The 26791-nt window shown below is 50.3% G+C and overlaps 1 protein-coding gene across 1 annotated transcript in view; it reads left to right on the plus strand.

The window, feature by feature from the left end:
* Positions 1 to 444: 444 nt before the first annotated feature.
* Positions 445 to 26791, plus strand: part of TMEM63C (transmembrane protein 63C) — a 37646-nt gene continuing 11299 nt past the window's right edge. The window contains exons 1-15 of the mRNA XM_049897540.1: positions 445 to 639; positions 1141 to 1220; positions 1623 to 1704; positions 6535 to 6572; positions 13677 to 13819; positions 15518 to 15566; positions 17784 to 17892; positions 20127 to 20200; positions 20851 to 20931; positions 21034 to 21157; positions 21904 to 22037; positions 23488 to 23610; positions 24090 to 24243; positions 25719 to 25825; positions 26668 to 26754. Of these exons, the coding sequence (XP_049753497.1) occupies positions 445 to 639; positions 1141 to 1220; positions 1623 to 1704; positions 6535 to 6572; positions 13677 to 13819; positions 15518 to 15566; positions 17784 to 17892; positions 20127 to 20200; positions 20851 to 20931; positions 21034 to 21157; positions 21904 to 22037; positions 23488 to 23610; positions 24090 to 24243; positions 25719 to 25825; positions 26668 to 26754 (1580 nt within the window). The remainder of the gene's footprint in view (positions 640 to 1140; positions 1221 to 1622; positions 1705 to 6534; positions 6573 to 13676; positions 13820 to 15517; positions 15567 to 17783; positions 17893 to 20126; positions 20201 to 20850; positions 20932 to 21033; positions 21158 to 21903; positions 22038 to 23487; positions 23611 to 24089; positions 24244 to 25718; positions 25826 to 26667; positions 26755 to 26791) is intronic.

The raw sequence follows: 26791 nt of genomic DNA on the forward strand, positions 1-26791 counted from the left end.
TCCATCTGCATAGGTGCCCTGCAGATGCAGTTCCCCTGTCTTCCAACCTGAATATTCCCACTTTATGGTCTGACCCACCTTAATGAGCTTTGTTCATTTATATACAAGAAAAACTTCACAAACGTAGGATTATTAAGACCCATTTGGATGCGCATTCTACAAATCTTTTCTTAAAGAGATCACGTGGTACAATAAGAACTACCCCAGGGTGCCTGCGCTGTCCTGTCATAATGCCCTGGGCTGGAGCAACATGTTCTCTTACAGGACAAGGCTGCATGCCATCTTCCTGGGCTGTGTCTTCCTTCACTGGCCAACCATCTATAAGCCTGGCACCTGGGCACACGGTAGGATGGGAATCCAGACCCTGCCTGGCTGTTACACTCAAGTGACTTTCCCTCAACTCCCCAGCAGGTTCTGTATTTTTCAAAGTGACGGTGAGCCCTCATGTCGAACCTGGAGACTCCTCTGTTCACCAAGGAACCCCCTAGGACACCTGTCTTGGGAGGCAACCTGAATGTGGTGGAGAAGGTGCAGAACATGTCAGCCTATGACTGCTTCCAATCTAGGAGCACTGTCCTCCAGGGGCAGCCCTTTGGGGGTATCCCCACTGTGCTGTTGCTTAATGTCATCTTGTGGATGGTAAGTCCTGGTCGCTGCAGTGGGCAGACAGCAAGGTCTCAGCTAGGGCCATGGTCATACTTTCACAAGTGATAAATCGGGGGCTCCAGTTGTCTATTTGGACAACAGCTGTAGTGATGCAAACCAGCTGAATGCCAGTCCCGCCCAGGGCTACCCAGGTGTGTGGGCCTCAGGGGAAGAAGGGGCTGAAGGGACAGTCAGAATTCCTGGGATTCCCTTCTGTGTGCCATTGTCCAAATGTCCATCTGGCTAATGCTTTTGGGTTTGCTTCTCTCTCTCCTAGCTGATGTCTCCAAGGGGAGTTCTTGTCCAATAGCTTTAAACATGCTATCAGCTCCTTTATTCAACAAACTGAGCATCCACCCTGTGCCAGGAAGCTCTGGGTACTGAGAATAGAAAGTTGCAAAGGGCGTGGCCCCTACCCTACATCTCCCCATCTTGTGAAGGAGGGGAAGGCATCCATGAACTCTTCTGCCCTATATCACTTTTCCTGACCTGTAGGTCATCATTTTGCTTTACTCCTTCCTCCGGAAAGCTGCGTGGGACTACGGGCGCCTGGCTCTGCTGATGCACAATGACAGGTGAGGAGGAGCTGGGAGGCTGGGGTGGGTGAGCTGCTCTCTGAGAGGAACATGCTGCTGTGACCACACCCAGGAATGATCCTACCAGTGCCCAACCTGTAGCAGGTGTCTCATCAGCAGGTGGCATTTCATCACCCACCCTGTGCCCTAGCTCTGCCTCTGCCTGCAGGAAGGGGACTTGGAGGGCAGCCATCTCTGGGCACAAGGCTACTTTCTTCTCCAGTCTCAGATTTTCTGACCCCAGAGCTGGACTCCTCAGATGCACTATCTACCTGGCAATGGGGGCGATGACTGTTTGCACCCACAGTATGTGCTCAGTCAACCAGCTGAGACATTGAGCCTGCCCCAGGCAGAGAGCAGGGCAGCCATATGAAACCTTCTCTGTCCTTTCTTGGCTGGCAGCCTGACTTCACTGATCTACGGGGAGCAGAGCGAGAAGACATCTCCCTCAGAGATTTCTCTGGAGATGGAACGCAAGGACAAGGTGAGTGCGGGGAGCAGGTGGGCTGGGGGAGTCCTGGCTGCGGGCAGGCACCCCTGGTGTGCCCAGAAAGGGATGAGGGGCGTGGGAGTTAGTCCAGGCAACCACTTCTGGCAATGTGGCCTTGGACAAATTATTCAGCCTCACCAAGTCTCAGTTCCTGCATCTGGAAGATGGAGATATTAACGGTACCTACCTCCTAGGGTACCAAGTAAGTGTTAGCTAATTGTAGTATCTTAGATGGATTTTTTTTTTAATTGAATTTTCTACTCTCCTCAAATCTCCAACCCTCCTCCCAGCCCCAACCTTGCCTCTCCCTCTCACTGACCAAGGACTCACCTTGCACTTCACATAGAAGATTCACATCATGTGGCAAGGATCCCCTCAACTTCTTGCTGCCCAAGCCTGCCGTCTTCTCCCCCCTCTTCTTCTCTTCTGTTCAAGGCCCGCCCCTCCCTCTGAGCTATTCATTCATTCAGCTGTTGGCTGTGGATCATCTGCAGCCACTGGTCTTGGGACCGGGCACTGGGCAGTGAGAAAACTCACCAAGTCCTGACCTATGGTGCTTTCATCCAGGGTGCGGAGACAACCATGTGGTGCATGTGGGAGGGTGAGAAGTGCAGAAATGAAAAAGGAATGAATTTTTCATGCATGAATGAATGAAGAAAAAAGCACAAGAGAGGCCCTAAACAGCAATGGAAGACACTCCCGTACAGGTGGTAGTCAGGAGGGTCTGGGTGTAAGATGGCAGCTGAGTGGGGATCAGAGTGCAATGAGAGAGGAGAACTGCCATTGCACCACCATACCCCCCACAACCCCAGTCTCCTTTGGCCCATCACAGCTAAACTCCTGAAGGAGTTGTCTACTCTTGCTGTCTCCATTTTCTCACCTCCCTCTCACTCCTCACTATAACCTGGATCCACCCCTCCAGTGGCTCCATCCCCATAGCTCTACCTTCCTCTCCACCTGCCCCCCCACCTGCCCCTGTACTCTACCCATACACTTGAGGCTCCACCCACAGCCCTTGGCTCCACCCACCCCTGTGGCTCCCCCCAAACAAGGTCATCAGTGGTGTCATGCTGCTAAGTCCAATGGACATTTCTTGGTTCTCGCCTTACCCCATCTCTCAGAAACATGTGACCCTGTAGACCATCTTCCCTTTGTAAACAGATACATGTAGTTGCTCTGTGACACCCCCTTCCCCCTGAATTTTGCTTCTGCCTCTCTGTCTGCTCTTCAGCCTCCTTTGCAGGACCTCCACCACACCTGGAGTCCCCACAGCTCAGTCTCAAGCGCTCTTCTCCTCTGCCTTTGTACTCCATCTCTTGAGCAATGTCATCCACACTCACAGCTTCAATTGCCATCTCTACACTGCTAACCCCTAAATTTATATCTCCAGCAAGACCTTCCTCTCTAGCTCCATTTATCCAACAACCTTCAAAATATCTCCACATGGATATTGTAAAGGCATTCCAGATTCAATGTGTTTAAAACATGCCATGATACTCACCCCACCTGATCCTGGATCTCTGGGTTCAGACTTACCCCACCAACCAACCAGGTGTACCTCCCTAGCTCTTGCCAGCCCCCTGAGCACAGTCAGTCTGTCACCAAGCCCTGGTTGCCTTTACCAACCTGGTTTTGTTTCTCTTCGCCTCCCCCACCCTCCCCAGGTCCAGGCCTCCATCAGTCTCTTACGTAGATGACTGAGGTAGCCTTTCACTGATCTCTTTATGTCCACACCTGCCCTCTACCCCATCCATTTTCCACCTGCCCCCAGAGCGAGCCTCATAGTTGAGGACTTTTCATTCCCTTCCACGAACCATCAGTGGCTCCCTAATGCTCTTGAAAATAAATTGCAGGTGCCTCAGCATGGCCTGGTGGTTTGGCCTCTTGTCCACCTGCCCAGCTGCAACTCCCTCCCCCCACCAGCCACTTTGGCCATCTTTTAGATCCCCTAAAGTGCCACCTCCTTCCCACCACAGGGCCCTTCACATGCTCTTCCCTCTCCCCCTTCTCCAGTGACCCTTCTCTGAGTTAACACACTCACCCTTTCTTCATATTTCATCCCAAACACCACTTTGCCAGGAAGCCCTAACCACCCCATCCAGGTCCATGTTATATGGTCATGGAAAACTTGTTCGGTTTCCTCAAAGCTCTTAATCCAGCCTGTGATGCTTCCTTGTCTGTATGATCAATCTAATAAGTCTGCTTCCCCCACTGCGAGCAGGTACTGACCTTTGGCTCATCACAGTATCCCAGCACCTAGAAACATCTCATGAATATTTGTTGGATGTATTGAATGAGTATAACCATATTTCTGTTATCAATCCCCCAAGAGCCCAGGTCCCTTTACTTGCTAGGATCTGCCCTTTACAAAGTGAGAGGCCTCAGATGAGTTATTAATCTCTTGGAGGCTTCATTGGTAGAACGAGGACAGTAACACCTACCTTGCAAGGTTGTTCTCAGGTTTATTTTTAGAAATATCACTTTTTTTTTTACAATGACAAAAAGATCATTTTATTTTTAAAATGTTTAAGAAGATAAATCATGCAGAGGTCAAACAGAAGAGCGTAGAAATTAGACGAGCGGGAGTACACTGAGGTGCCCTGTGGTGGTCCATCTGGGACAGGAACCTCACCAGGGCCAGGCGTGTGGGTGGTCAACAGGCCTCACCACAGGGCCCCACGAGCAAGTCAAGGCAGGAGTCATTGCCCACACGTGGTGGGTGGGGGTGGGGACTGGCCACTGTCAGTGTGATCTTGTCACCTGAGCTGGCCCCTGGGAACCTGTGACCATTTCCTACAGGGCCAGAGAGAAGATAGGAGGTGTCTGCCTCTTGGGCCTGCTGCTCAACTGCTAAGCTTTCTAAATGGTTTATCATTTCAGAGCTACGATGTATATGGTGCGTGTGTGTGTGTGCACGTGCGTGCACGAGAGAACGTATCTATGTCTATGCAATTTCACGGGTACATGGGCCACACTCCACTTATGATCTCCGCCCTTTCATGAATCAAACATTCATTCAAAGAGCTGGAATCCTGTCCTCCTGTGTATATTCCAGTGTGTGTACATGCTGGTACGTTGCATACACCTGCACACCTGTCCATGGAAAGGGATGGAAGTGCATGAAGATACGTTCTCAACTGGCTCTAACCATGAGGGGTCATCAGAGAACCTACTTGCTCGCTTTATAACACACACCCCTGTTTGTCTAAAAAAGCCAGTGGAGATGCTCTCCACACAGGGAGGGGTGGCTGGCCCACTCAGCCTAGCTCTTGTATTGCCCTGACTGATATGCAGCCACCATACTATTCCCCTTCCTTGCTGCAGCTCACACCTCTGACTCATACCCGTCCTAATTTTAGTTCCCTGGACCTAGCTAGGAAATGGTCTCTCCTGAAGTGAGTGGACATTCCCACTGTCAGTCACCCACACACAGGGAAGGGACTTAGAAGGCAGGCCTTGTGCTGAAGAGGTTGAGGAATTCCTTCTCTTTTTCATGGCTCTTCATTGCCTCATTTTGGGAAATGCCTCATTTCCAATCCATGTGGTTCCAGGGGAACTGTCCATCAAGTGGCCTGGCCCTGATTCACCGACGTGTGATGTGCTGTGTGTTTAACCCAAATGGGGCCAATCAAGGGCTGCAACCTTCCCAAGATTTTGCTAAACCCTCAGAGATCCCAGAAGGAAGTGTGCACCAGGGTAATTTAACCAGCTACCAGATCTGGCAGCTTCTAGAGCCCATGGCCCCAGCCTACCCTCAGCACAACCTTCTGAAACTGACTCTCTCAGAGGCCGCCTCTCTTCCACCCCCAGAAACTCCAGACAGCAAGACCCCAAGAGAAAAGTTTATTCAAAAGGACTCTCAGATGCAAGAGAAGAAACCCAGCTCAAACTAGTTTACAACAAAAGGGTAATTTGTGATTTAGCTTATCAGCTTACTAATTGCTGTCCAGTTGATTCCCAGTCATGGCAACCCCATGTGTGTCAGAGTACAGCTGTGCTCCATAGGGTTTTCAATGGCTGATTTTTCAGAAGTAGATCACTAGGCCTTTCTTCCAAGGTGCCTCTGGGTGGACTTGAACTACCAGCTTGGTTGGCAACTGATTGTGTTAACCATTTGCACTACCCACCCCCCCCCAAAAAAAAGGGATTCCAAAATTTAAGAGAGGGGGCGCTGCTTCAGGCACAACTAGCTAGATCCAAGAAGTCCATCAATGCCACCAGGACCTCCCTCTCTCATCCTCTCTCCTCTGAGCAGGCTTTTTTCTCAGACCAGCTCTCTGCACAGGGCACCAAAGATGGCCCCAAGCTACTGCATGCTTTATGTGTTTACTGAGATGCTGGAGCTCACAGGGAGAAAGTCTTTCTCTCTCCCAACACCCATACTTATCAATCCCCTTAAGAGAACTGTGATCGGGCCCACTTGAGTCATGTTCCCATGTTCCACCAGTCAGCTGGTCACTGGTGGGCAGCTCACCAGACCACATGCATCAGGGGAGGGGCATTCCCCAAAAGGAAGCAAGGAAGGACCAACCGAAAAGCAACGGATGTCTACTCCAGAAGGAGGCCCTTGTCTATCTCCAGTGCCAGGCCCACATTCTAAGGCCCCGTTTCCCAGAACAGGAAGGCTGGGGGCAGGAATGTCCACTTGCTTGAGGAGAGACATCTTCAGCAGTCATCCTGAGCCGCTTCCTTCCTGGACCAAGCTCTTACCCACCACCTGCTACCTGAGAAGGAAGTGCCTTCTGGACACTGCCTGGGTTGACAGAGCTGGGCTAGGCAGGCCTGAGGCTGGATTTTCTCACTGTTCCTCTTCTTTTTCCCCAGGGTTTTTGTTCCTGGTTCATCAATAGCATAACCATGAAGTAAGTACCTGAGCTTTCTGAGCTTGTGAGGGCATTGCCTTTGGGGGCGGGGGAAGGTCCTCCTGCCAGAATTAGTAGCCTCCAGCCCTGACTGGAGGAGCTCTGGTGGTACAGTGGTTAAGCACTTGACTGCTAACTGAAAGATGGCGGTTCGAACCCACCCAGCAACCCCGAGGGAGAAAAGATCTGGCAATCTGCTCCCATGAAGATTACCAAAACCCATTGCCATCAAGTCAATTCCGACTCATAGTGACCCTACAGGACAGAGTAGAACTGTCCCATAGGTTTCCAAAGAGCAACTGATGGATTTGAACTGCTAACCTTTTGGTTAGCTGCCGTAGTGCTTAACCACTGTGCCAATTATGGCCTAGGAAACACTCTATAGGGCAGTTCTACTGTCACAAGGGGTTGCTGCGAGTCGGAGTTGACTTGACAGCACGCAACAACAACAACAACAGTCCTGGCCAACTGGGCTGACCTGAGCACTGTAGCCCCTCGGGCTCAGCCCAGGCAGAGAAGGCTTTCCCGGACCACAGAGGAAAGCATCGATGGAGTTACGGGGGTCTGAAATAGGGGCAGGGCATAGCCCACAGCCTGTTTTCTCTCTGCCACAGCCCCCAGGAAAGGGACACAGTTAACAGCTGAATCACTGCTCTCATGCAGCCGTGCTTTTAGGCACTCCACACCAGAAAAAAGAAGTCCTTGTTGTGATGGTACTTGCCTCATTTCTGTAAACATCATGAATCATATTTATCATGATGGAAAAATTACTGGGCACAAGGGCAGACGTCCTCTCTCGGCTCCAGTCCCTGATTAGAGAAGGCAGGTCCCTTGGCCACCTCACCTTCTAGATCACTTTAGTGCCCACACCCCGCCTGATGAGGAAACAGATCCCAAGTCACCTGTGTTCTCCCGATTCCCGCACACCAGCCAGATGCTTCTGCCAGGCAGACACTCTTTGTCAGAGCTCTGTGCCCCACTGCACATGGGCACACACATACACAGGTGCCACACCTGCACACGCATGTACACCTGCGCACATATGTGCACAGACATGCATAAACATGCACACAGCTCTGCCTCCACCTCAGAGCCCTCTGTCATGGCTCTCCCTGAATACCCCCACCATGCTGCCCTGCCCATTCTTCAGACCCCCCCTCCAGAGCCCTTTCTTGCCCAGTGATGCCGCTTTAGGCACATCCTCACTGTTGCCCAAATGCATTGGGGTGGACTGGGCCTGCTAATCTACTTGTTTGCAAGAGCTGGTAGGACTTCTTCCTTCACATGCCTCCACGCCTACCACTTGATGGTTAGCCCTCAAGGACTTTGTTGGAGCACTCTTATGTTGCACCAAGACCCCACTCCATCCTATGAGCCATACCTGACAGGAGGGGAGGGGGCCTAGTACACCCTGACGGGGCCTTGGGAATCCCAACACAGGCTTAGGATCAGTGTCCTCTGGTGTTTGATCCCAACCCAACCAATGGGAGACCCTCCATGGCCTTGGGTTCCAGTTCCCATGATTCATGGATCATTGTCCCCAGGAAATGATGTGACTAGTTTGTGTGGTTCAGCAATCAGCCTCTTTACTCTTAGCCACACATGGGGGAGTGAAGGGGAGATTTATTTCTTGGCTGCTGCTTTGATTTTGCTTTGTTAATTTTTTAAGTGCATACAAGCTAGCATAAATAGGGAGAGAAACATGAAAGTCCACCTCCAGTCTCTCACCCCATCCCCGTGACACCCCTCCGCAAAGGCAGTCCCTGTCAGCAGTTTCAAGGGAAGTATACTTTTTGCTTTTTGACAAGCATTTACTATTTTTGTGTTTTTAAAATAACCAATATTGTATGTGAACATTTGGAGCTGTTACTCTGGGGGGCAGTACAGGCTGGATATGAGTTTCTGGGTTTGGCCAAATTCATGAATGATAGGAGCAATGACATGACGGCAAGTTAGCCAGCCCCTTGCCCGGGTAAGCAGGAAGGGAGCCTGGGATGCGTGGCCCCTCCCGAGCTGACCACATCTCAGATATTGGAGAAAAGGAGCCCCTCGGGGTAGTTTGGGAGTCCCTAAACGAAAACCAAACCAAACTCCTTGCCATCAAGTCAATTCTAACTCAAAACGACCCTATAAGACAGAGTAGAACTGCCCCATAGAGTTTCCAAAGAGTGGCTGGTGGATTCGAACTGCCAGTCTTTTGGTTAGCAGCCAGGCTCTTAACCACTTGCCACCAGGTCTCCTTGGGAACCTCTGAGCAGTGCAAATGGCTACCACACTTGGCTGCTAACTGAAAGGTTGGTGGTTCAAGTCTGCCCAGAGGTGCCTTGTAAGAAAGACCTGGCGATCTACTTCTGAAAAATGAGCCATTGAAAACCCTGTGGAGCACACTTCTACTCTGACACACACGGGGTCACCATGAGTTGGAGTTGACTTGATGGCAACTGGGTTTTGGAGCCCTGGTGGCACAGTGGTTAAGAGCTTGGCTGCTAACCAAAAGGTCAGCAGTTCGAATCCACCAGCTGCTCCTTGAAAACCCTATGGGACAGTTCTACTCTGTCCTATAAGGCCGCAAGGAGTCAGAATCAATTTGATGGCAAAAGGTTTGATTTTTTTTGGTTTGGGTTTTGTCGGTAGTTTGGGACTGACTTTGTGGATTTTTACCGTTGCCTGCTGACATATCAACAGGTATACACAGAGAAAGAAAGCATCTGCTTTGAGTGGGGGTAAAGTACATGCAAAACAGGTAACAAAATTTCATGGGGTAGGTGTCTCTGTATCCCTGTGGGGTGGGTGTGAGTATGAAATAACAGATTCCGATCACTGTGTTGGTACAGACCTCAGTGTGCAGTTGTTTGTGTATGTCTGTGTGTGTCTGGACCTGCAGATGTCAATGAGAGGTAAGTGTACACAGCCGTGTGTGTGTGTGTGTCTGTGTGTGTGTGTGTATCCTCTCCCCCTAGAATTTCCTATCAGTGAGGCCCCTCCATTGGTAATCTGTCATCAGGGAAGGAAAGAAGGTGGGGGCTGAACTGTCCATCCAGCCCCCTGAGAGCAATGTCATAGAAGACATTTACTGAGCAGGGACAAGGAAGCCAGAGTCCCAGCGTATAAACCTGTTTCTAGTTGGAAAACCAAAGGTTAACAAGACTCATCACATGTAAGTCATAATGGGGCTCTGATGGTGCAATGGTTAAGGCACTTGGCAGCTAACCGAAAGGTTGGTGGTTCGAACTCATCAGCGGCTCCATGGGAGAAAGATGAGGCAGTCTGCTTCCATAAAGATTTACAGCCTTGGAAACCCTATGGGGCAGTTCTACTCGGCCCTATAGGGTTGCTATGAGTGGAAATCCACTCAATGGCAATGGGTTTGGTTTCGGTTTGGGAGAGGCCATAATTGCCATGCAAAGGGCATTTGGGAGAGAGTGAAATTAATCCAAGTGAGGGGTGGGGGGAGGTTAAGGCAAAGCATGGTTTTGAGTTGGGCCTTGAAGGACGGGAAAAATTTTGACATTTAGATAAAATGTAAGACTATGTAGGAAAAGACTTCAGGTTAAATGCTAAGCAAAAGAGCAATCCATCAAATGCCATTTATAACACAGTCACTAGATAAAACCAACACAGCAAGAAACTAAAGGAAGTTAATCAAAATGCTTCATAGTCATTGTCTTAGGTTTGATGAGATTGTGGGCAAATTACTTCCTATTCTTCTGTGCTCTCCAAAGTTTCTAAAATAAGCATGTGTTGTTTTTCATTTTTTTAAATTAACATAGCACACATAGAAAAGTGCATAAAAATAAATATACAGCTCAATTGTCACAAAGCAAAACCTACACAGCCCCAATCTGGATCCAAAATTAGAACATTCATGACACCCCAGAAGTTCTCCTTCTGCTCCCTCCCTCCTTCCCAAAGGTAACCAGTATCCTGACTTTTACATATAGTTCTGTATTGTCTGTTTTTGAACTTGAATTGTTTTGTTTTGTGCCCGGCATGTTTCATGTCTCACTCAACGTTGTTTTATGAGGTTTAGCTATGGGTCATTCATTTTTATAACTGTTTAGTGTGTGTGTGCGCGCAAGCACATACACAATTCACGTGTCCATTCTATTGTTGATAGACATTTACATTGTTTCTGGTTTAGGGCTGTTCCAAATAATGTATCTCTGAGATTCTTGTGCATGTCTTTGTTGCACATGTGCACGTATAAACCTAGGAGTGGAATTGCTAGACTGTGGGGTGTGTCTCTAGTCAGTTTCAGTAGGTAATGCCTGCTGCTATTCAACATCCTGTGCCACGCACACACCCGTAAGTGTTAGGGACCTCTCAGTGCCCCATACTCACACCAATACTTGGTCAGTGGCATCACTAGGGGATGAGGAGGGTATGGACTGCACTGGGTGACACTGTCAGAGGACGTGACGCCGAAATGGCTGTCTATAAAATTTTTGTGCAGTGTTCAGCAGAAATTTATTATTTTTTGTAAAAATATCCCTATAAATCTTCTAAATATTAAACACTTATGCTCATCAAAAGACTTCATCAAAAAAGTAAAAGGAGAACCTACAGACTGAGAAAAAAATTGGGCTATGACAATCTGACAAAGGTCTAATCTCTAAAATCTATAGGAAAATCCAACACCTCTTCAACAAAAAGACAAATAATCCAATTAAAAAATGGGCAAAGGATACAAAAAGACACTTCACCAAAGAAGACGTTCAGACAGCTAATAGACATGTGAGGAAATGCTCGAGATCACTAGCCATTAGAGAAATGCAAATCAAAACTACAATGAGATGCCATCTCACCCTGACATTATTGTCACGAATCAAAAAAACAGAAAATAACAAATGTTGGAGAGGCTCCAAGGAGCTTGGAACTCTTATGCACTACTGGTGGGAATGTAAGATGGTACAGCCATTTTGGAAAACGATATGGCACTTCCTTTAAAAGCTGGAAATAGAAATACCATACCATCCAGGAATTCCACTCTTAGGAATATATCCTAGACAAATAAGAGCCATCACACGAATAGTCATACGCACACCCATGTTCATTGCAGCATTGTTCACAATAGCAAAAAGAAACAACCTAAGTGCCCATCAACAGATGAATGGATAAACAAACTCTGGTACATACACACAATGGAATACTACACAACAATAAAGAACAATGATAAATCTTCAAAACATGGATGAATCTGGAGGGTATTATGCTGAGTATAATAAGTCAATCACAAAAGGACAAATACTGCATGAGACCACTATTACAAAAACTCATGAAAAGGTTTACACAGAGAAAGAAACAATCTTTGATGGTTACTAAGGAGGGGTATATGTAGGGTTGCTATGAGTCGGAACCCACTCTATGGTGCTGAAGAACAACAATGGGGAGGGGAGGGGTAGGGAGGGAAAAACACTAACTAGACCATAGATAAGTGGTAACTTTGGTGAAAGGTAAGACAGTACACAATTCTGGGGAAGTCAGCACAACTTGACCAAGGCAAAGTCACGGAAGCTTCATAGACACGTCCAAACTCCCTGAGGGACCATATTACTGGGCCGAGGGCTGGGGACCATGATCTTGGGGGACAACTAGCTCAATTGGCATAACATAGTCTATAAAGAAAATGTTCTACATCCTATTTTGGTGAGTAGTGTCTGGGATCTTTAAAGCTTATGAGCAGCCATCTAAAATACTCCACTGGTCCCACCCCATCTGGAGCAAGGGAGAGTGAAGAAAGCCAAAGACACAAGGGAAAGATTAGTCCAAAGGACTAATGGATCACAACTACCACAGCCTCCACCAGACTGAGTCCAGTGCAACTAGATGGTGCCCAGCTACCCCCACCGACTGCTCTGACAGGGATCACGGTAAAGAGTCCCGGACAGAGCTAGAGAAAAATGTAGAACAAAGTTCTAACTCACACAAAAAAGACCAGACTTGGTCTGACAGAGACTGGAGAAACCTCGAGAGTATGGCCTCCGGACACCCTTTTAACTCAGTACCAAAGTCACTCCTGAGATTCACCCTTCAGCCATAGATTAGACATGCCCTTAAAACAAAATGAGACTAAATGGGCACACCAGCTCAGAAGCAGGGACGAGAAGGCAGGAGGGGACGGGAAAGCTGATAACAGGGAACCCAAGGTCGAGAGGGGGAGAGTATAGACATGTCGTGGGGCGGACAACCAGTGTCACAAAACAATATGTGTATTGTTTAATGAGAAACTAATTTGCTCTGTAAATGTTCACCTAAAGTACAATGAAAAAAGAACCCCCCCAAAAAATATCCTGATAGTTGTAACAACAGAAAAATTTTTGGTAAGCCCAGCTTACATGTACCAATATACCTACAAGGCTAAAACTCTATGCTGATTTACTTTTTGAACCTTCTAATGCACTTGGTCCGAGCTGTCGTCATTACCCAGTTACCGTGGCACTTCAGATCGCGTGGTTTTGTTTGCACCTGCTACAGGCACACGCTGTTGTTTTCGTTGCGGCCAGTGTTTTTATAGTCCTTGATTTTGTCAAATTCTCTGCTGTTTTAGCTACAATTTGTGGTAATTGGCATGGGGGGGGTGACACCATGAGTTACTGTACTGGGTGACACCAACTCTAGTGATGCCACTGCACTTGGTATTGTCTGACTTTGTATAATTTAGCCAGTCTAGCGCTGTGGAGTGTATCTCATTGTGGTTTTCAGGTATTTAATTCAAGAAATTTCAATACGCCCTCGTTTTTTTTTAATAGAATATATCTTGATAGCATTCATGCCTTGGCCAGTGCCTACACCAAACAAGCCCTCGAAAATGCTTGAAAAATTAATTTAAAAAAACAAAGAATGTTTGATTGCAAGAGTGCTTCTGGCTTGCTAAATGTTTCTCTGTAACATGGCCTCTATCTTTGAGATGCCTGTAAAATTCAGTTAAATACATTTCGGGCGTAACAGAGGCCTTGACATGATGGGTGATAATTTTTTTTTTTTAATTAAAACTTGTGGGGAGGGATGCACTGGTAACCTTCCTTCTTTTTCCTGCACCTCCATGAATTTAACCTGTGTCCACCCTGGCTCCTGAGAAATGTCTTCCTTGTATGTCTCTTCCAGGAATGAGGAGCTGATTAACAAGTGTGGGGACGATGCCCGCATCTACATCATGTTCCAGTACCACCTCATCGTCTTCGTGCTTATCCTCTGCATCCCCTCCTTGGGGGTCATTTTGCCCATCAACTATGCTGGAACTGTTCTGGGTAGGCAGAGCTCAGCAGGACCCTGGGGTCTGGGTGACTAGACCTAAGGGGCAGCCTGGTAGGTGAGACAGAGTTTGGGTCTTTGGGTCTAGAAATTTGGATTTTAGTCTCACCTCTGGCAGTAAGTGAAGGTCTCTAGGTGGTGCAAATGGTTTGCACTCAACTACTAACCTAAAGGTTGGTGGTTCAAACCCACCCAGAGGCACTGAGGAAGAAAGGCCTGGCATCTGCTTCCATGCTTTCGTAAAGATGATAGTCCAGAAAACTCTATGGGGCTCAGTCCTACTCTGACACACCTGGGCTCACCATGACTTGGAATTGACTTGACAGCAATGGGTTTGGCTTGGGGTTTGGGGGCAGTTAATAGTTGTGTGACATTAGGCAAGCCATGCATCAGTTCTCTTATATGGAGAATAGAGATGGTACCAACTTTGTCACATAGTTGAAGGTGCTTGACCCAAAGCCCGTCACATAGCAGGCACGTAGTACTGATTCAGTCTGAAATAGAATGTTAATTCATGTCCTACCTGCACTTGGCCAGGGGGTCATGGAGTCCCTTTTATGACATGTGACCCACTGCCAAGATCCCTGAACTGGGTTTCTCCCGTACTCACTCTGATGGACACAGCACCATAAGTGCAGAATTTGTCTCAGAGGACTTCTAACCACACTCGTCATGAAAGGGTAAATCCTATTGACAAATCACGTCAGGGGTGGGGGCTTACTTTGAAGACAGAAAAACCAGGCTGTGAATCTTGGCTCCACAACTTTTGCCCACATCTGCTTCCCAGAAAACACCTTTGCCCTATCTGGTGTGTTATTTAATATTGTATTCGGCTGATCAACCTCTCCATGCCTCATTTCCTTGAGTGTGATAGGGATTGGGAGATGATGCATGTCAGTGCCCAGTACAGTGCCTGAGACATAATAGGTGCTCAGTGAATTGCAGCCAGTATCTCACTCAGCATTATGAAGAGAGACAGAGCTGTATGTAATCTACCTAACAAGGTTGTGTAGAATAGCACCTTATTCTCCCAGGTGGCAACCAGTTTTCCTCAGGTTTCTACCTGTTTCTCCGTAGCCAGAGGTAGCCCTTAATGAATTCAGTGTAGCATATGGGATGTCTGTGCTATACAACCCCACTTCCAGAGTAAATAACTTCTGAGTCATGTCTTTCCAGATTCTCATCCTAAGAGCTAGTGTGTTGGCAATGATAATATAATGTAGGCTTTTCAGACACATTCCGTAAAACCCAGAGGTGTCGAAACCAGCAAACCAATGTACTTAGCCAGGAAGACTTTGCTCCATGGAGGCATTCACCTTTTCCAGAGGTTTGGGCTCTTGTGATTGTTGTCAATGGTAACACTGTTGCCAGTTTGTCTTTCTGCGCTAGTGGGACATCCCGGTTCCTTCAACAAGCATTTGCTGGGTGTCTGCTATGTGCCATCAGGCACTGGAGGTGCTGCATGAGACTCAGCCCCCTTTACGGCCATGGAGCCCCAGTCAGCAGTACCAGGGAGCAGAGGGGGTCACTGCTGTTTCTGTTGAAGGTGGGGTAAGCTCTGGGGAACTGGAAGGAAGAGCAGGATGTAGGCAAGCATCTCTAGACCCCAGGCGTTCCTTCTGGAACCTTGAATCCTGGTGCTCCACAGCTCCCAAGGAGCCAAGCTCAAGGCCATCCACTTTCTTCTCTTTCAGAGTGGAATAGTCACTTTGGTCGGACCACCATTGTCAATATCTCCACAGAGTAGGTACCTGATCTTCTTACCTCCCACTCTACTGCCTGGGGGTGTTGGTGGGGAAAGAAGGACCAGCAAGTCCGTCCATCATGTGAGCACCGCTTTCCTGATGAGAGAGGCCTGGTTTCCCGAGGATTCCAGGTCCTGAGTGGGATGTCAAAAGCCACATTCTTTTGATGGGGAAGGACCCTTGGTGCCTCAGTGTCCCCATCTCTGTAATGGGTGGACTTACCCAAACCAACCTCCCTTGAAGACTGGGGAAGGTGGTCCTATCTGCTTAGTATGTCCAGCTCCTAAAAGACAAAGATCTTATACCGAGTAGAGGCTTAAGGTACGATTTCCTCACACACCAGTAGGTTCAAGCCAACCTTATATGTCCATGAGTGAAGCCTGGACCTGACATTCCCCTGTCTGATTCCCACAGCAGAAGGACGGAGGAGTCCTAGGACTTGGGTTCATGCCCATCTCTGCCATTAACTGGCCTGGATCTGGGACAATGCACCTCCCCTCTCAGAGCTTCCATCCCTGTCTGTGGTGGGGGAGGAACTGTTGGATGTGATCACTAAACCCCTTCAGCCCTCACAGTCCACGAGCCTATAGTTTTGAACGTCAGCCAGCCTGACTGGTGGGCAATTCAATCTGTACTGAGAAAAATGTGGCCCTATTGTGCCATGCTGAGAAAATGGGCTCACTCGGTGTCTGGCCAGGCTTGGTTGACTTCCTGACAAAGCTAAAGAAGCAGTTCAGCGGGCGGGGGCTCACACATGACTGCCCTACCTCTCCTCTCTCCATGCCCTCTGTCTCCTGCACTTTTACAACCCATCCTCAGGGTGGGCTGGCCTCAGGCAAAATTCCAAAATCAGCAGAATGGGGCCATAGCATCTTCTTAATCCCCTTTCAGCCAGCTCCCAGTCCTGCCACTCCCCACCCCGACGCCTAGAGCTGCCAACACCAGAGCAGAGCTACCAGCTTCCTCCCAGGTTTAAACTGTCTACACCTCCCCAGCAAGAAACAAACTTTAATAGAGCAGCAAAACTTTCAAGACCCATAAATCCATACCAGCAGTGAGCTAGAAAATCCCTTAGCAATTATGTAATCTTGCCCCCTCCGAGGATCAAGGCATCTAGCTAGCTAGACAGGGAGTGTATGTGAAAAGTCAGGCACTGTGACTGGGGTGGAGGAGCTGTTTTAAAGCAAGGTGGCTTTTCTCTCCTGAAACCACACCGAATAAGGCAGGCCCCATTTCTGAGCAGAATCCTGGCCAGAGGCCTGGGGCCCATGTCAAGTGAGCTGGAAGCAGGATGGCACACATGGCACTAGTGTGACCACTGTTCCTGTCCCCTGGAAGGCACTGCTCAGACCTTCTTTCCTGCCAGGCCTGCATATGACCTCAGGCTCCTCCTCAGTAAGGGGCTCCCGGGGGCCCTTCTGCCTGGCCTGAGTATGACATAGCAGTGAGGAATCTAAGTGCTTCAGCAGATCCTGGGCTTCCCTCCCAGCTCTGCCACTCCTATGAGTTCCCTCAGGCACATTGCCTACTCGCTCTGGCCAGTGGTGTCACTAGGGTTGGTATCACTCAGTGCGGTAACTCATGATGTCAGCCTCCCCACCCCCTGCCGCGTGTACTGCCTCCTGTACCAGACCGTACAGAATCCGGCCAGGCCCCCAGGGATCCCCAGCCTCAGCCCAGCAGCACACAGCCTGTGAGCTGCCCCAGGTCCCCGACACCCATCGGCCACGTCCTCCTGCCCTAGCACCTGGCCCAGCTGTGCCAGCATCTCACGTGCCAGTAGCTCACACTGCAGAGAAATTTTAGACACCCATTTTGGTGTCGCCACTTCTGACAATGTCACCCTGATGTGACCTACATTCCCTCACCCCCCCCCCCCGCAAGTGATGCCACTGACTCTGGCTGTTATTTCCTTATGGGGAAATGAAGATAATCCCAGTCCCACCCTCACGTGGCTATGAGTCTAATGGAAAAGGTATGTGAAGCACTTGGCCCCGTCCTGGCTGTTGGCACATAGGAAGTACACGATACATGTTAGCCGTTATTAGCTGGAGTGAGACACCCCCTTCTTCTCACCACTGCCATCCCCTTCCAAAGTGCCTGAGGGTCTGGACTCCCAATGGGTGGCCACACGGAGATTTTGTGCCCAGTGGGCTCTGTGGACCCTGCAACCCCCTGCAGAGGCTGAGCCCCCCTCTGCTTCTCGTTCCTCCAGGAGCAAGCTCCTGTGGCTGCACAGCCTCCTCTCCTTCATCTACTTCATCACCAACCTCCTCTTCATGGCTCGCCACTGCTTGGGGTTCGTGCCCAAGAAGAACCAAAAGGTGAGTAAGTGAAAGAGCCACCAGTGCTACTCCCCCTGAGCTGGAGCCACCACCCCAGCTGGGCCACCCCGCTTTCATCCTTCAGAGATGGCCCAGCTTGGCGCATCCTGCACACCTGTGTACCTCAGGTGGGGAAGATCTCACCTGAGCAGGGGCAAGCCCTCTCCCTATAGCCCTGGTGGGCTATCATTGAGCACACCTGGTGCTTCCAAATCGGTTGATAAACAGCTCTAGCCCAAGTGCCCCTGGCACCCCTAATGCCCCAGCCCCTCTCCCGAAGCCCCTGGACCTTCTCAGAAACTCTAAGTGTTAGCAAAAACCTGGCCCAGTGGGGGGCCTGCAGGCATCCTTCCTGACTGCTCAGTACCCTCTGCTGAACTGCTGGCTAAATATTTTGACTAGCCCCTTTTGCAATCTCTCTGAGGTCAGAGACTCCATGTCTTGCTCTTTACGTGTCTCCACTGTCTTGGTTTGGGTTCCCCCCAAAGCAATCTCTGAGACAAGGATCTGAATAGAACTAGTTTATCTGGAAGGAGGTCTGGTGGTTCAGTGGTTAAGAGCTCGGCTGCTAGCTGAAAGGTCAGAAGTATGAACCCACCTGGCAGCTCCGCAGGAGAAGGACCTGGTGATCTGTTTCCGTAAAGATTATAGCCAAGAAAAGCCTGGGACAGTTCTACTGTGTCACAATGAGTCGGAATCGACTCCGCAGCCTTCAAAAACCACACAGTTTATCTGGGAGGTGATCTCAGAAAAGACCAGTAGGGGAATGGGGAAGTGAGACAGGAAAGAGAAGGCAACCAGCAAAAGGGAGCATTGTGAGCCATTTACCCCTGTGGGCAATGGCACTGCATCCCACCAGGGAACTCTGGGGATCAGTGTAGAACCAGGGCTTCGAACACACATCTTAAGAGTTTTCCCAATCAGGGGTGAGAAATTGGAGGTATATGCCCATGAACTCTGTCTGTCATTGATTCAGGTCTGCTTTCAGGGGCATTATGCTTTGCCATTTCTGGTTTGTTCTGCACATGCACTGAACATACTCTCCAGGGCAAGAAAAAGTGCTTAGGCAGTCTCAGGTGTTTGAAGTAAGCCACAGCCCTTGGTGTGTAGAGGTGAACACCAAGGGGACAGTGCACGCGTAAGGGACAGTGGAGGCTGTCTGTGCTCCAGTGGGAGCCAGGGAAGAGTGAAGTACTTATCCTTGGCTCCCATCCTCAACTTTTCAAAGGTGCAATGGACTGAGATCAGCTCCCTCCCTGGCCGTCCATCCTAAAGGACTGATTCACCTTAACTCACTACAGGATATAAGTCTACATACCCTGAAAAGTCACCCCGAGTGCTTCAGGCTGCCAGGCATGGAGGCTTGGGCACCTCTGGCCAGTCTGGGCTTGGCTGCTTCAGCTCTCCTTATTGTCACCAGAAGCTTCAGCCAGGACTCCAGCTTCTTGCAGCAGGTTGCCACACTGTCCCCTTGAGGGTGATGGCTCAGGAGACAGCTCCCACTCCCAGAAGGAAACGCTAAGTTCAGGAGAGCTTCCCTAGTCCCTCCCCAGAGTTCTGCTCGCCTCCCACTTTCTTTCCCCACCCCAGTCTAATCTTAGGGATTTCCCTGGCGATGTGGGGTTTTACCGTAGAATAGTGGGAACAACTCTTAAAAGTTGCAGGGAGACCAGAAATTCTTGGTGGGGCCGTATGGGCAGCAAGTGAGCAGCTCTTCCCAGTCTTGGAGCTTTGACCTCCACCCCAGCCCTGTCTGCAGCCCTCCTTCCCTTGACCACAGCTATCCATGGCAGTGGGCCCACAGCTATCCATGGCAGTGGGCCCACAGCTATCCATGGCAGTGGGCCCACAGCTATCCATGGCAGTGGGCCCACAGCTATCCATGGCAGTGGGCCCACAGCTATCCATGGCAGTGGGCCCTCAGCTATCTATGGCAGTGGGCCCACAGCTGGGGCCCAGGAAATAGCACATGCACAGTGTGCCTGCTGAAGCTTCCCATGGCCTGCTGACCTCAGGCTGCCCAATTCAGCTGGAGCACCACAGGGCAGGGAAGGTGGTACTTGGCCTGCTCAATAAGGAGGCACCAAGTGTCCAGCAGCCTGCTGTGAGTAGAAGGCTGATTGCACAGGGGCGCTGGACTGCAGCCACCTGAGCCCTGCCATCCTGCTCAATAGACCCAACTATCCAGGATTCTTGTGCTCAGTTTTTGTTCTCTATTTGCCCTCCCCACCTAGGTCACAAGGACACTAATGATCACCTACGTCCCCACGGATATCCAAGATCCCGAACTCATCATCAGACATTTCCAGTAAGTGGGGACTGGACTGAGGCATGGATTGTCTCCTCCTGGCAGCCCTGCCTGGATCCTCTTGTGGGTAGTGAGCTGACACAGGATGGAAAGGCTAGAGAGACCCCAGGTGGTGGCTGTCCCTGGACCAGCTCAGGTGCGGCCCTTCAGAATGAGGAAGATGACTGGGGTCGGGCAGGGTTTTGGAAGTCAGGAAGTTCCTGCATGGCATGGGTGTGATGTGGGTGATGCTAATTTTCCTTGCCCTCTGCTCCAACTACTGACCCCAAGGAGCCCCTGAACCATAGTTAGAGGAAGTCATCTTGAGACACCTTTTATGACCCCAAGTTCTTAGCCCCACGGACAACCACCACTGAGCAGATTATGCCTCGGTGAGCAGCTCTTTCCTGGGTCTCTGGTGGTTTGAGCCCTGCCCCTGGGGCTGTTCTGGGTCATCTGGCAAGGATGCAGCCACTCTCTGATGACCAGGAATCAAACCCTGAAGTTCAGCCTGAGGAGCAAGGGATGGATTCTCCCATCCCAAGAATAGGCAACCACAGGCAGCTAAGCCGCCCAGCCCTGTGGGCTGTAGAGCTTGGCAAGGGGCAGACGGCAAAAGCAGCACGTCCCAGCCCTGGAAGCTGGCTCAGCATCCATGTTTGCGGCTGCAGTGAGGCCTATCCAGGATGCGTAGTGACCAGAGTCCACTTCTGCTATGACGTCAGGGACCTGATTGACTTGGACGACCAGAGGTGAGGTTGCAGCGGGGCCTGAGGTCAGGGGAGAAGGGGAGGATATAGCTCTGCTGGCCCCTGACCAGAAGACCCTTCCTTTCATTACCTGCTGGCTGACAGGCGCCATGCCATGCGTGGCCGACTCTACTACACGGCCAAGGCCAAGAAGAGCGGGAAGGTGATGATCAAGATTCACCCCTGCTCCCGCCTGTGCTTCTGCAAGTGCTGGACCTGCTTTGAGGAGGTAGCTGGCATGAACGTGGGGAGAGATGACCAAGGAGGGGCTGGGGCACTGGGTCTCCAGGCTTTGTCCTGCACCTGTAGGCCCCAGGCTCTCTCTATTCAGTTCTGCTGTGATGCCAGACCCTTCCCTTCCTCTCCACCATGCCCTGCCTCCCTGTTGAGCATGTAGAGGAGCTAAGGCCTTTCTTGGGATCACCTCCAGCACAGCGAGAGAGGCTTACGAGTGCTCTCTTTCATTGTTGGATGGGAGGACCAGAGAGAACACAGCAGGCTGCCAGACCTCAGGCTTTCAGAGCTAGGACAGGGACATTTGAAGTCAGTGGGCTCCATCATATCACCCAACCACTGTGGCTGGAAGGAGCCTCAAGACTTGAACCTCTGCCTTAGGTAGGACTGCTCCAGCCAGTCCAGAAAAAGAATCATCTCCCTTTCCTGAAAATGCTGGAAATATATTCTATCACTTCCTAGGGCCCACCCCAGGTCTGAAAGCATCCTCCTCCCCAGCCATGCCTTAGTTTCCCTAGAGAGAAGAGCAAGTAGCTCACTGCAGATTCATAGCTTCTTCCTGCTTTAGGGAGGACACCTGGGGCCCTGAGCTCTTTGCCAGGCTTTAAGAGGGGCTGAGGATGGGCCAGTGACCTCAGGCCTACCCTTTCCTGGGCTGCTGAGTACAGAGGGACCTCGTGTGCAGGTGGGGCCTTCTGGGGGCCTGGCCTCCCCAGCTCTGAGGGCTGCGTCTCGCCCCAGGTAGACGCAGAGCAGTATTATAGTGAGCTGGAGGAGCAGCTGACTGATGAGTTCAACGCCGAGCTCAACCGCGTTCGGCTGAAGCGTCTGGACCTGATCTTTGTCACCTTCCAGGACGCCAGGATGACAAAACAGTGAGTGCTAGAGCCAGTGGCTGGCTATGCACAGCCCCAACCCTGAGAGCAGGACTCTGCTTCTCTGACTCTATCCTCTTTCATCCCATTCTAGCCAATGGGAGGAGGGAGGGGAACCTCCCTCCAGTTTGCCACATCCCAACCTCCCCTTGGCCCCCTCCATGCTCCTCACAGGCAGCTGCCATCTTGCTTTCCAGAGCATTGCCACATTCGTTTCACCTGGCTGCCAGGGCTCAGCTTATCCCCAGGGAGGCCCAGGGCCAGGGGTCCTCACTGCTATATGTCTTTGCTTTGTTAGCACAGAGTGGTCAGAGTGACCTTTGAACTCTTGGCTCCTTTCCAGGACCTGGACAAGAACATTATCCATTTCCTCCCTCAATGCAGACACCTCACTTCCCTCTCCCTACCACAAGTGATGGAGTCAGGTAGAGAAGCCCTGCTTGACCTTTCTCCTCTCCTGCCTCTTAATTCGGTCTTATAGCCTCTTCTCTTCTCTGCCCCAGCCTCTAGCAGCCCCACCTTATCAGGGAGAGTGTCAAGTCAAATTCACTCTGGAATATTCTAGAAAGATCCTTAGGACTGGGTCAAATACATGGCACACCAACATCAGTCTCTTGAGAATTGTGGGGCCTCCCCTCCCTAGGGGAGCCTGGTTAGACACAACACTTTGTCCTTGCCCGCTCCAACTCTTCAAAGGGAAAATGGAACAGCCTAGATTTTAGTACAAACAATTGTGTGCAATTCTGCAAGTCACTTATACTCTCAAATTTCTTGTCTGTCAAATTTGATTACTCATATCTTCCCTTATCCATACCCCAGAGGGCTGAGAAGTGATACGTGTTCTATTTAGTGTGTGTTATATATAAAGCAATACACCTACGTAAGACCATATTGTTCATTTACTGAGACAATGAGACACTGTCATTTGATAGATAGAAGCTGAGGTTTAACTATAGCAGAGGTATGAGTTAGGAGGCCAAAGACAGGACTGCATTGGTTGTGTCTTTACCCGTTAAAACCCTTAGGCATCTCAATTATTTATCTGTGCAGTTGGTATTAATCACCAATTAGCACAGTGCCAGGCACACAGGAAGATCTCAGTAACTGGTAGCTATTGATGTTAAGGTGAGGCTAAAATTAGTGCCTCCCCTGCTTCCCCTATTAGTCTCAAAGGGTTACTGAAACAGCTGAGAAGCGTGTGGTACCTCTCCCCTTCCTGGGCAATCAAGACACCCTCAAATGCCCCCTTTCCTGCAGCTGCTAGGCCTTAGGAACTGCCCACCTCTAAGGTCCTGAGAGATATACCCAGGGCCTCAAGAATCCTCAGGAAGCTGACACACTCCTGCCTGTGGGATGGTCATGGTGCCCTGGGACCCCGGCACGAGACCTTCCTTATCCTGCCCTCCTCACTCCCAGACCTCTGTCTTCCCATCCTCTCCCTTCTCTGCAGCATTTTGGAGGATTACAAGTATGTCCAGTGTGGCGTGCGCCCTCACCAGTCCTCGGTGACCACCATCGTCAAGTCCTATCACTGGAGGGTCACCCTTGCCCCACACCCCAAAGACATTATTTGGTAAGCCCCTTCGGCCCTTCCGCTCTCCTTTGAGTCCTCTGAACTGGAAGAAGGCAACAAGACGGGGACAGGAAGAGGGACCCTCTCTCCCCATATCATTGACCAGCAGAGACTCCACGGGGACTGAGCCCAGTGTCATCCAAATACAGGTCCCCCCAGGCCGTATGTCCTCTGCCCACAGCCTCTGCCCACCCCAAATTCACCCTCACCACAAGTGTGGAAGGCCCCCAGCCTTGGGGAAAAGGTTTCTCCTTCAGCGAGAACTCAGATCCGTTTTTTCCTCACCTATGTAACATATTCAGAGCCCTTCCAAATAATGTGACTGGCGGTATGATGCAGGGGTCCTTTACATGCAGGTCTGGGCCCAGGGGGCTGAATTAGACCTGGGCAACCTGGGAGACAGCTGCATGCACATGGGCTGGCTCTAAGGGCTGAGACCCAGGGTCCTAAGTGCACCTTCCTCCTCTCTCCCTTCCCAGGAAACATCTGTCCGTCCGGCGCTTCTTTTGGTGGGCCCGCTTTATTGCAATCAACACCTTCCTCTTCTTCCTCTTCTTCTTCCTCACCACACCTGCTATCATCATCAACACCATCGACATGTACAATGTCACCCGCCCCATCGAGAACCTGAAGGTGCCTCCTCTGCTCAGGCCAGGCCTGGGGGCCCCAGGGAGATCAAGGAAGAACTCAGGCGAGGATGGGATGTGGGGTCCACTGGGATGGGGCCACAGAGCCCTGCTCGCACACTGCCAACGTAGTAGAAGTGGCAGTGGTGTAAATGGTGGGGTAGAGTTTCCTCTGTCCTGAAGTGGATGAATCTGGGTCATCCCCATCTTAGGCACTGGGGCTGGAGAGGAAGGGAAGAGTGGGAGCTGCAGGATGTTGTAGGGGGAATTTTGGGAGGATGGGGTGGTCCACTCAAGTGGGCTTAGAGGTTTTTGGAGATAGGGTCACCCTAGGCCACCAAGAGGTATGAGAACCAAGCTGGACAGGGCGTGGTAAATGTGACCTCTGTTCTCCCCAAGTTCTCTGGGGCTTGGGGTCTCTGGTTTGAGTGGTAAAATAAAGGATGGGGAAGGGTGAGGAAGCCCCAGTCCCACCCTCCAAGAAAAGCAGGAGCCCCTCACCTGTCTTCACTTCCCTCCAGACATCTCCACTCCAGGCCGGCAGCTCTCAGCCCTGTAGGACCCATCCCAGGAATTGAGAGGGTACCTTTTACTTTCAGGGGAGTTCAGAGGAAGCCCTGGCCCATTTCCAAAATCTATAATCCCTGGGTGGCGCAAATGGTTAAGTGCTGGACTACTCGCTGAAAAGTTGGCAGTTCTAATCCACCCAGAGGCACCTCAGAAGATAGGCTTCCAAAAGTTGACAGCCTTCAAAACACTATGGAACAGTTCTACTCTGCACGCATGGGGTTGCCATGAGTAAAAACTGGCTCTTCCACAACTAACAAGAATGACATAGCTTCAAGGCCGCTATAAGGAGCCTAAAAGTCTCCTCCTTCCGTAGTATTCACATCCTTATTCCCTGCAACATCCACACACTCGCACATTCACTCATAAGTATACACATACATGGACACACATGTACATATGTTCACGTACATGCTGTCACACACACATACACTCACACATGCTCATACATGCATACATTCATGCACACACAAGCACACCTGGAGGCACACCACTTCTGCTGCTTGCTCTTGCTCCCCTTTGTCACCTTCATGATAGGCCCCAGGCAGCATGCCTGCTGGGAGCATCATGGCGCTCCCTGAGTGCTCTTCCTTCACCATCTGCCCCTCCTCCACTATTCGTACTACATGAGAAAAGGGTAGTGTTACCTCCATGAGGTGTGAGACCTGACAGCAGCTGGCTCTGAGCTTCTTGGGACCCTGCCTGGCCTTGTGTGTCAGCTCAGCCTGCACCCAGCCAGCCAGACCCCTGGCCAGGAAGGCACAAGAGGAAGGCTAAGTCCACTAAGCAGCCTCAGGCAATGGGAAGCCAGGGAGAAGAGGCTTGGGGTGTAGGAAGAGCCAGGGGTAGCCTGGAAGGGGAAGGGGCTCTTCTTGCGTTGATGTCTCTCCTGCCCCCTCCCCTCTGTCCCTACAGAGCCCGATAGTGACCCAGTTCTTCCCCTCCCTATTGTTGTGGAGCTTCACAGTGATAATGCCTCTGATGGTCTACTTCTCTGCCTTCCTTGAGGCACACTGGACCAGGTGAGCTAGGACCTTCTCTCCCAGCCCTGCCCTTTTTCCCAGCCCTTCCCCTGCACCACCCACACTAGCCTAGCACTTGGCCTTGAATTTGGCCTCAGAAATGGACCAACAGGGCATTTTCTCTTTGGATCAAGGGGCTGGGTTGTCTCTGGGATTCTGGCCTCACAGATGCTGAGATAGGACCACCACATAAAGGGTGTGGGGCCAAAACCATGCCTTCCTTAGGCTACATCACTGGCACTGAGGGGATGGCACTGCAAGCACGAGCTAGGCAGTGCCAGGAAGGGCATTCCAGCTGAGCACACAGGATGAGAAGGAGAGAGCAGGACTTGTTTTGGAACGTCAAGTAGGCTGGCATGGCCATAGTAAAGGGACCCGCAAGTTCAATCTGACTGCAGATGCATTTGGGCCACACGGAACCAACATTCGAAACTATCAGGACACCATAAATTCCTACCATCCTACCAAGCAATAAGGCCGAATGTTTGTCCTAACAGAAATCATAACTAGTCTTTCTTCTGGCTAAGAACAAGACTTATGTTGATTATTGAAACTCTGCAGGGATTCTGAGTATCATTAGTAATGTCCCTTTAACTCAGGGACGTCTAATATATGGTATACGTGTGCCCTCCATCCCTGTGTCCAGAGCAGAAGTCACTAGTGGATCGTATTCTCACCTGCTGTTCCCAGACACAGCACAGCTCACAGTGCTCCCTGGAGATCAAATTGGTATGCATGACTTTCTAGACTAGATAGCTGTCTCTCTCCTTGTTATGTAGTTAGGCTTTTGATTCTTACCACGTCTCCCTCACTGATCAATATCTCTCTTTGCTTCCTTCTAGATCGAGTCAGAATCTGATCATAGTGTACAAGTGTTATATCTTTCTGGTGTTCATGGTGGTCATTCTGCCCTCTATGGGACTGACCAGGTACCTCATCTCCAATTATCCCTCCTCTCTCAGGCAG

The sequence above is a fragment of the Elephas maximus genome, chromosome 10 (assembly GCF_024166365.1).
Source record: "Elephas maximus indicus isolate mEleMax1 chromosome 10, mEleMax1 primary haplotype, whole genome shotgun sequence".
Classification (NCBI taxonomy): Eukaryota; Metazoa; Chordata; class Mammalia; order Proboscidea; family Elephantidae; genus Elephas; species Elephas maximus.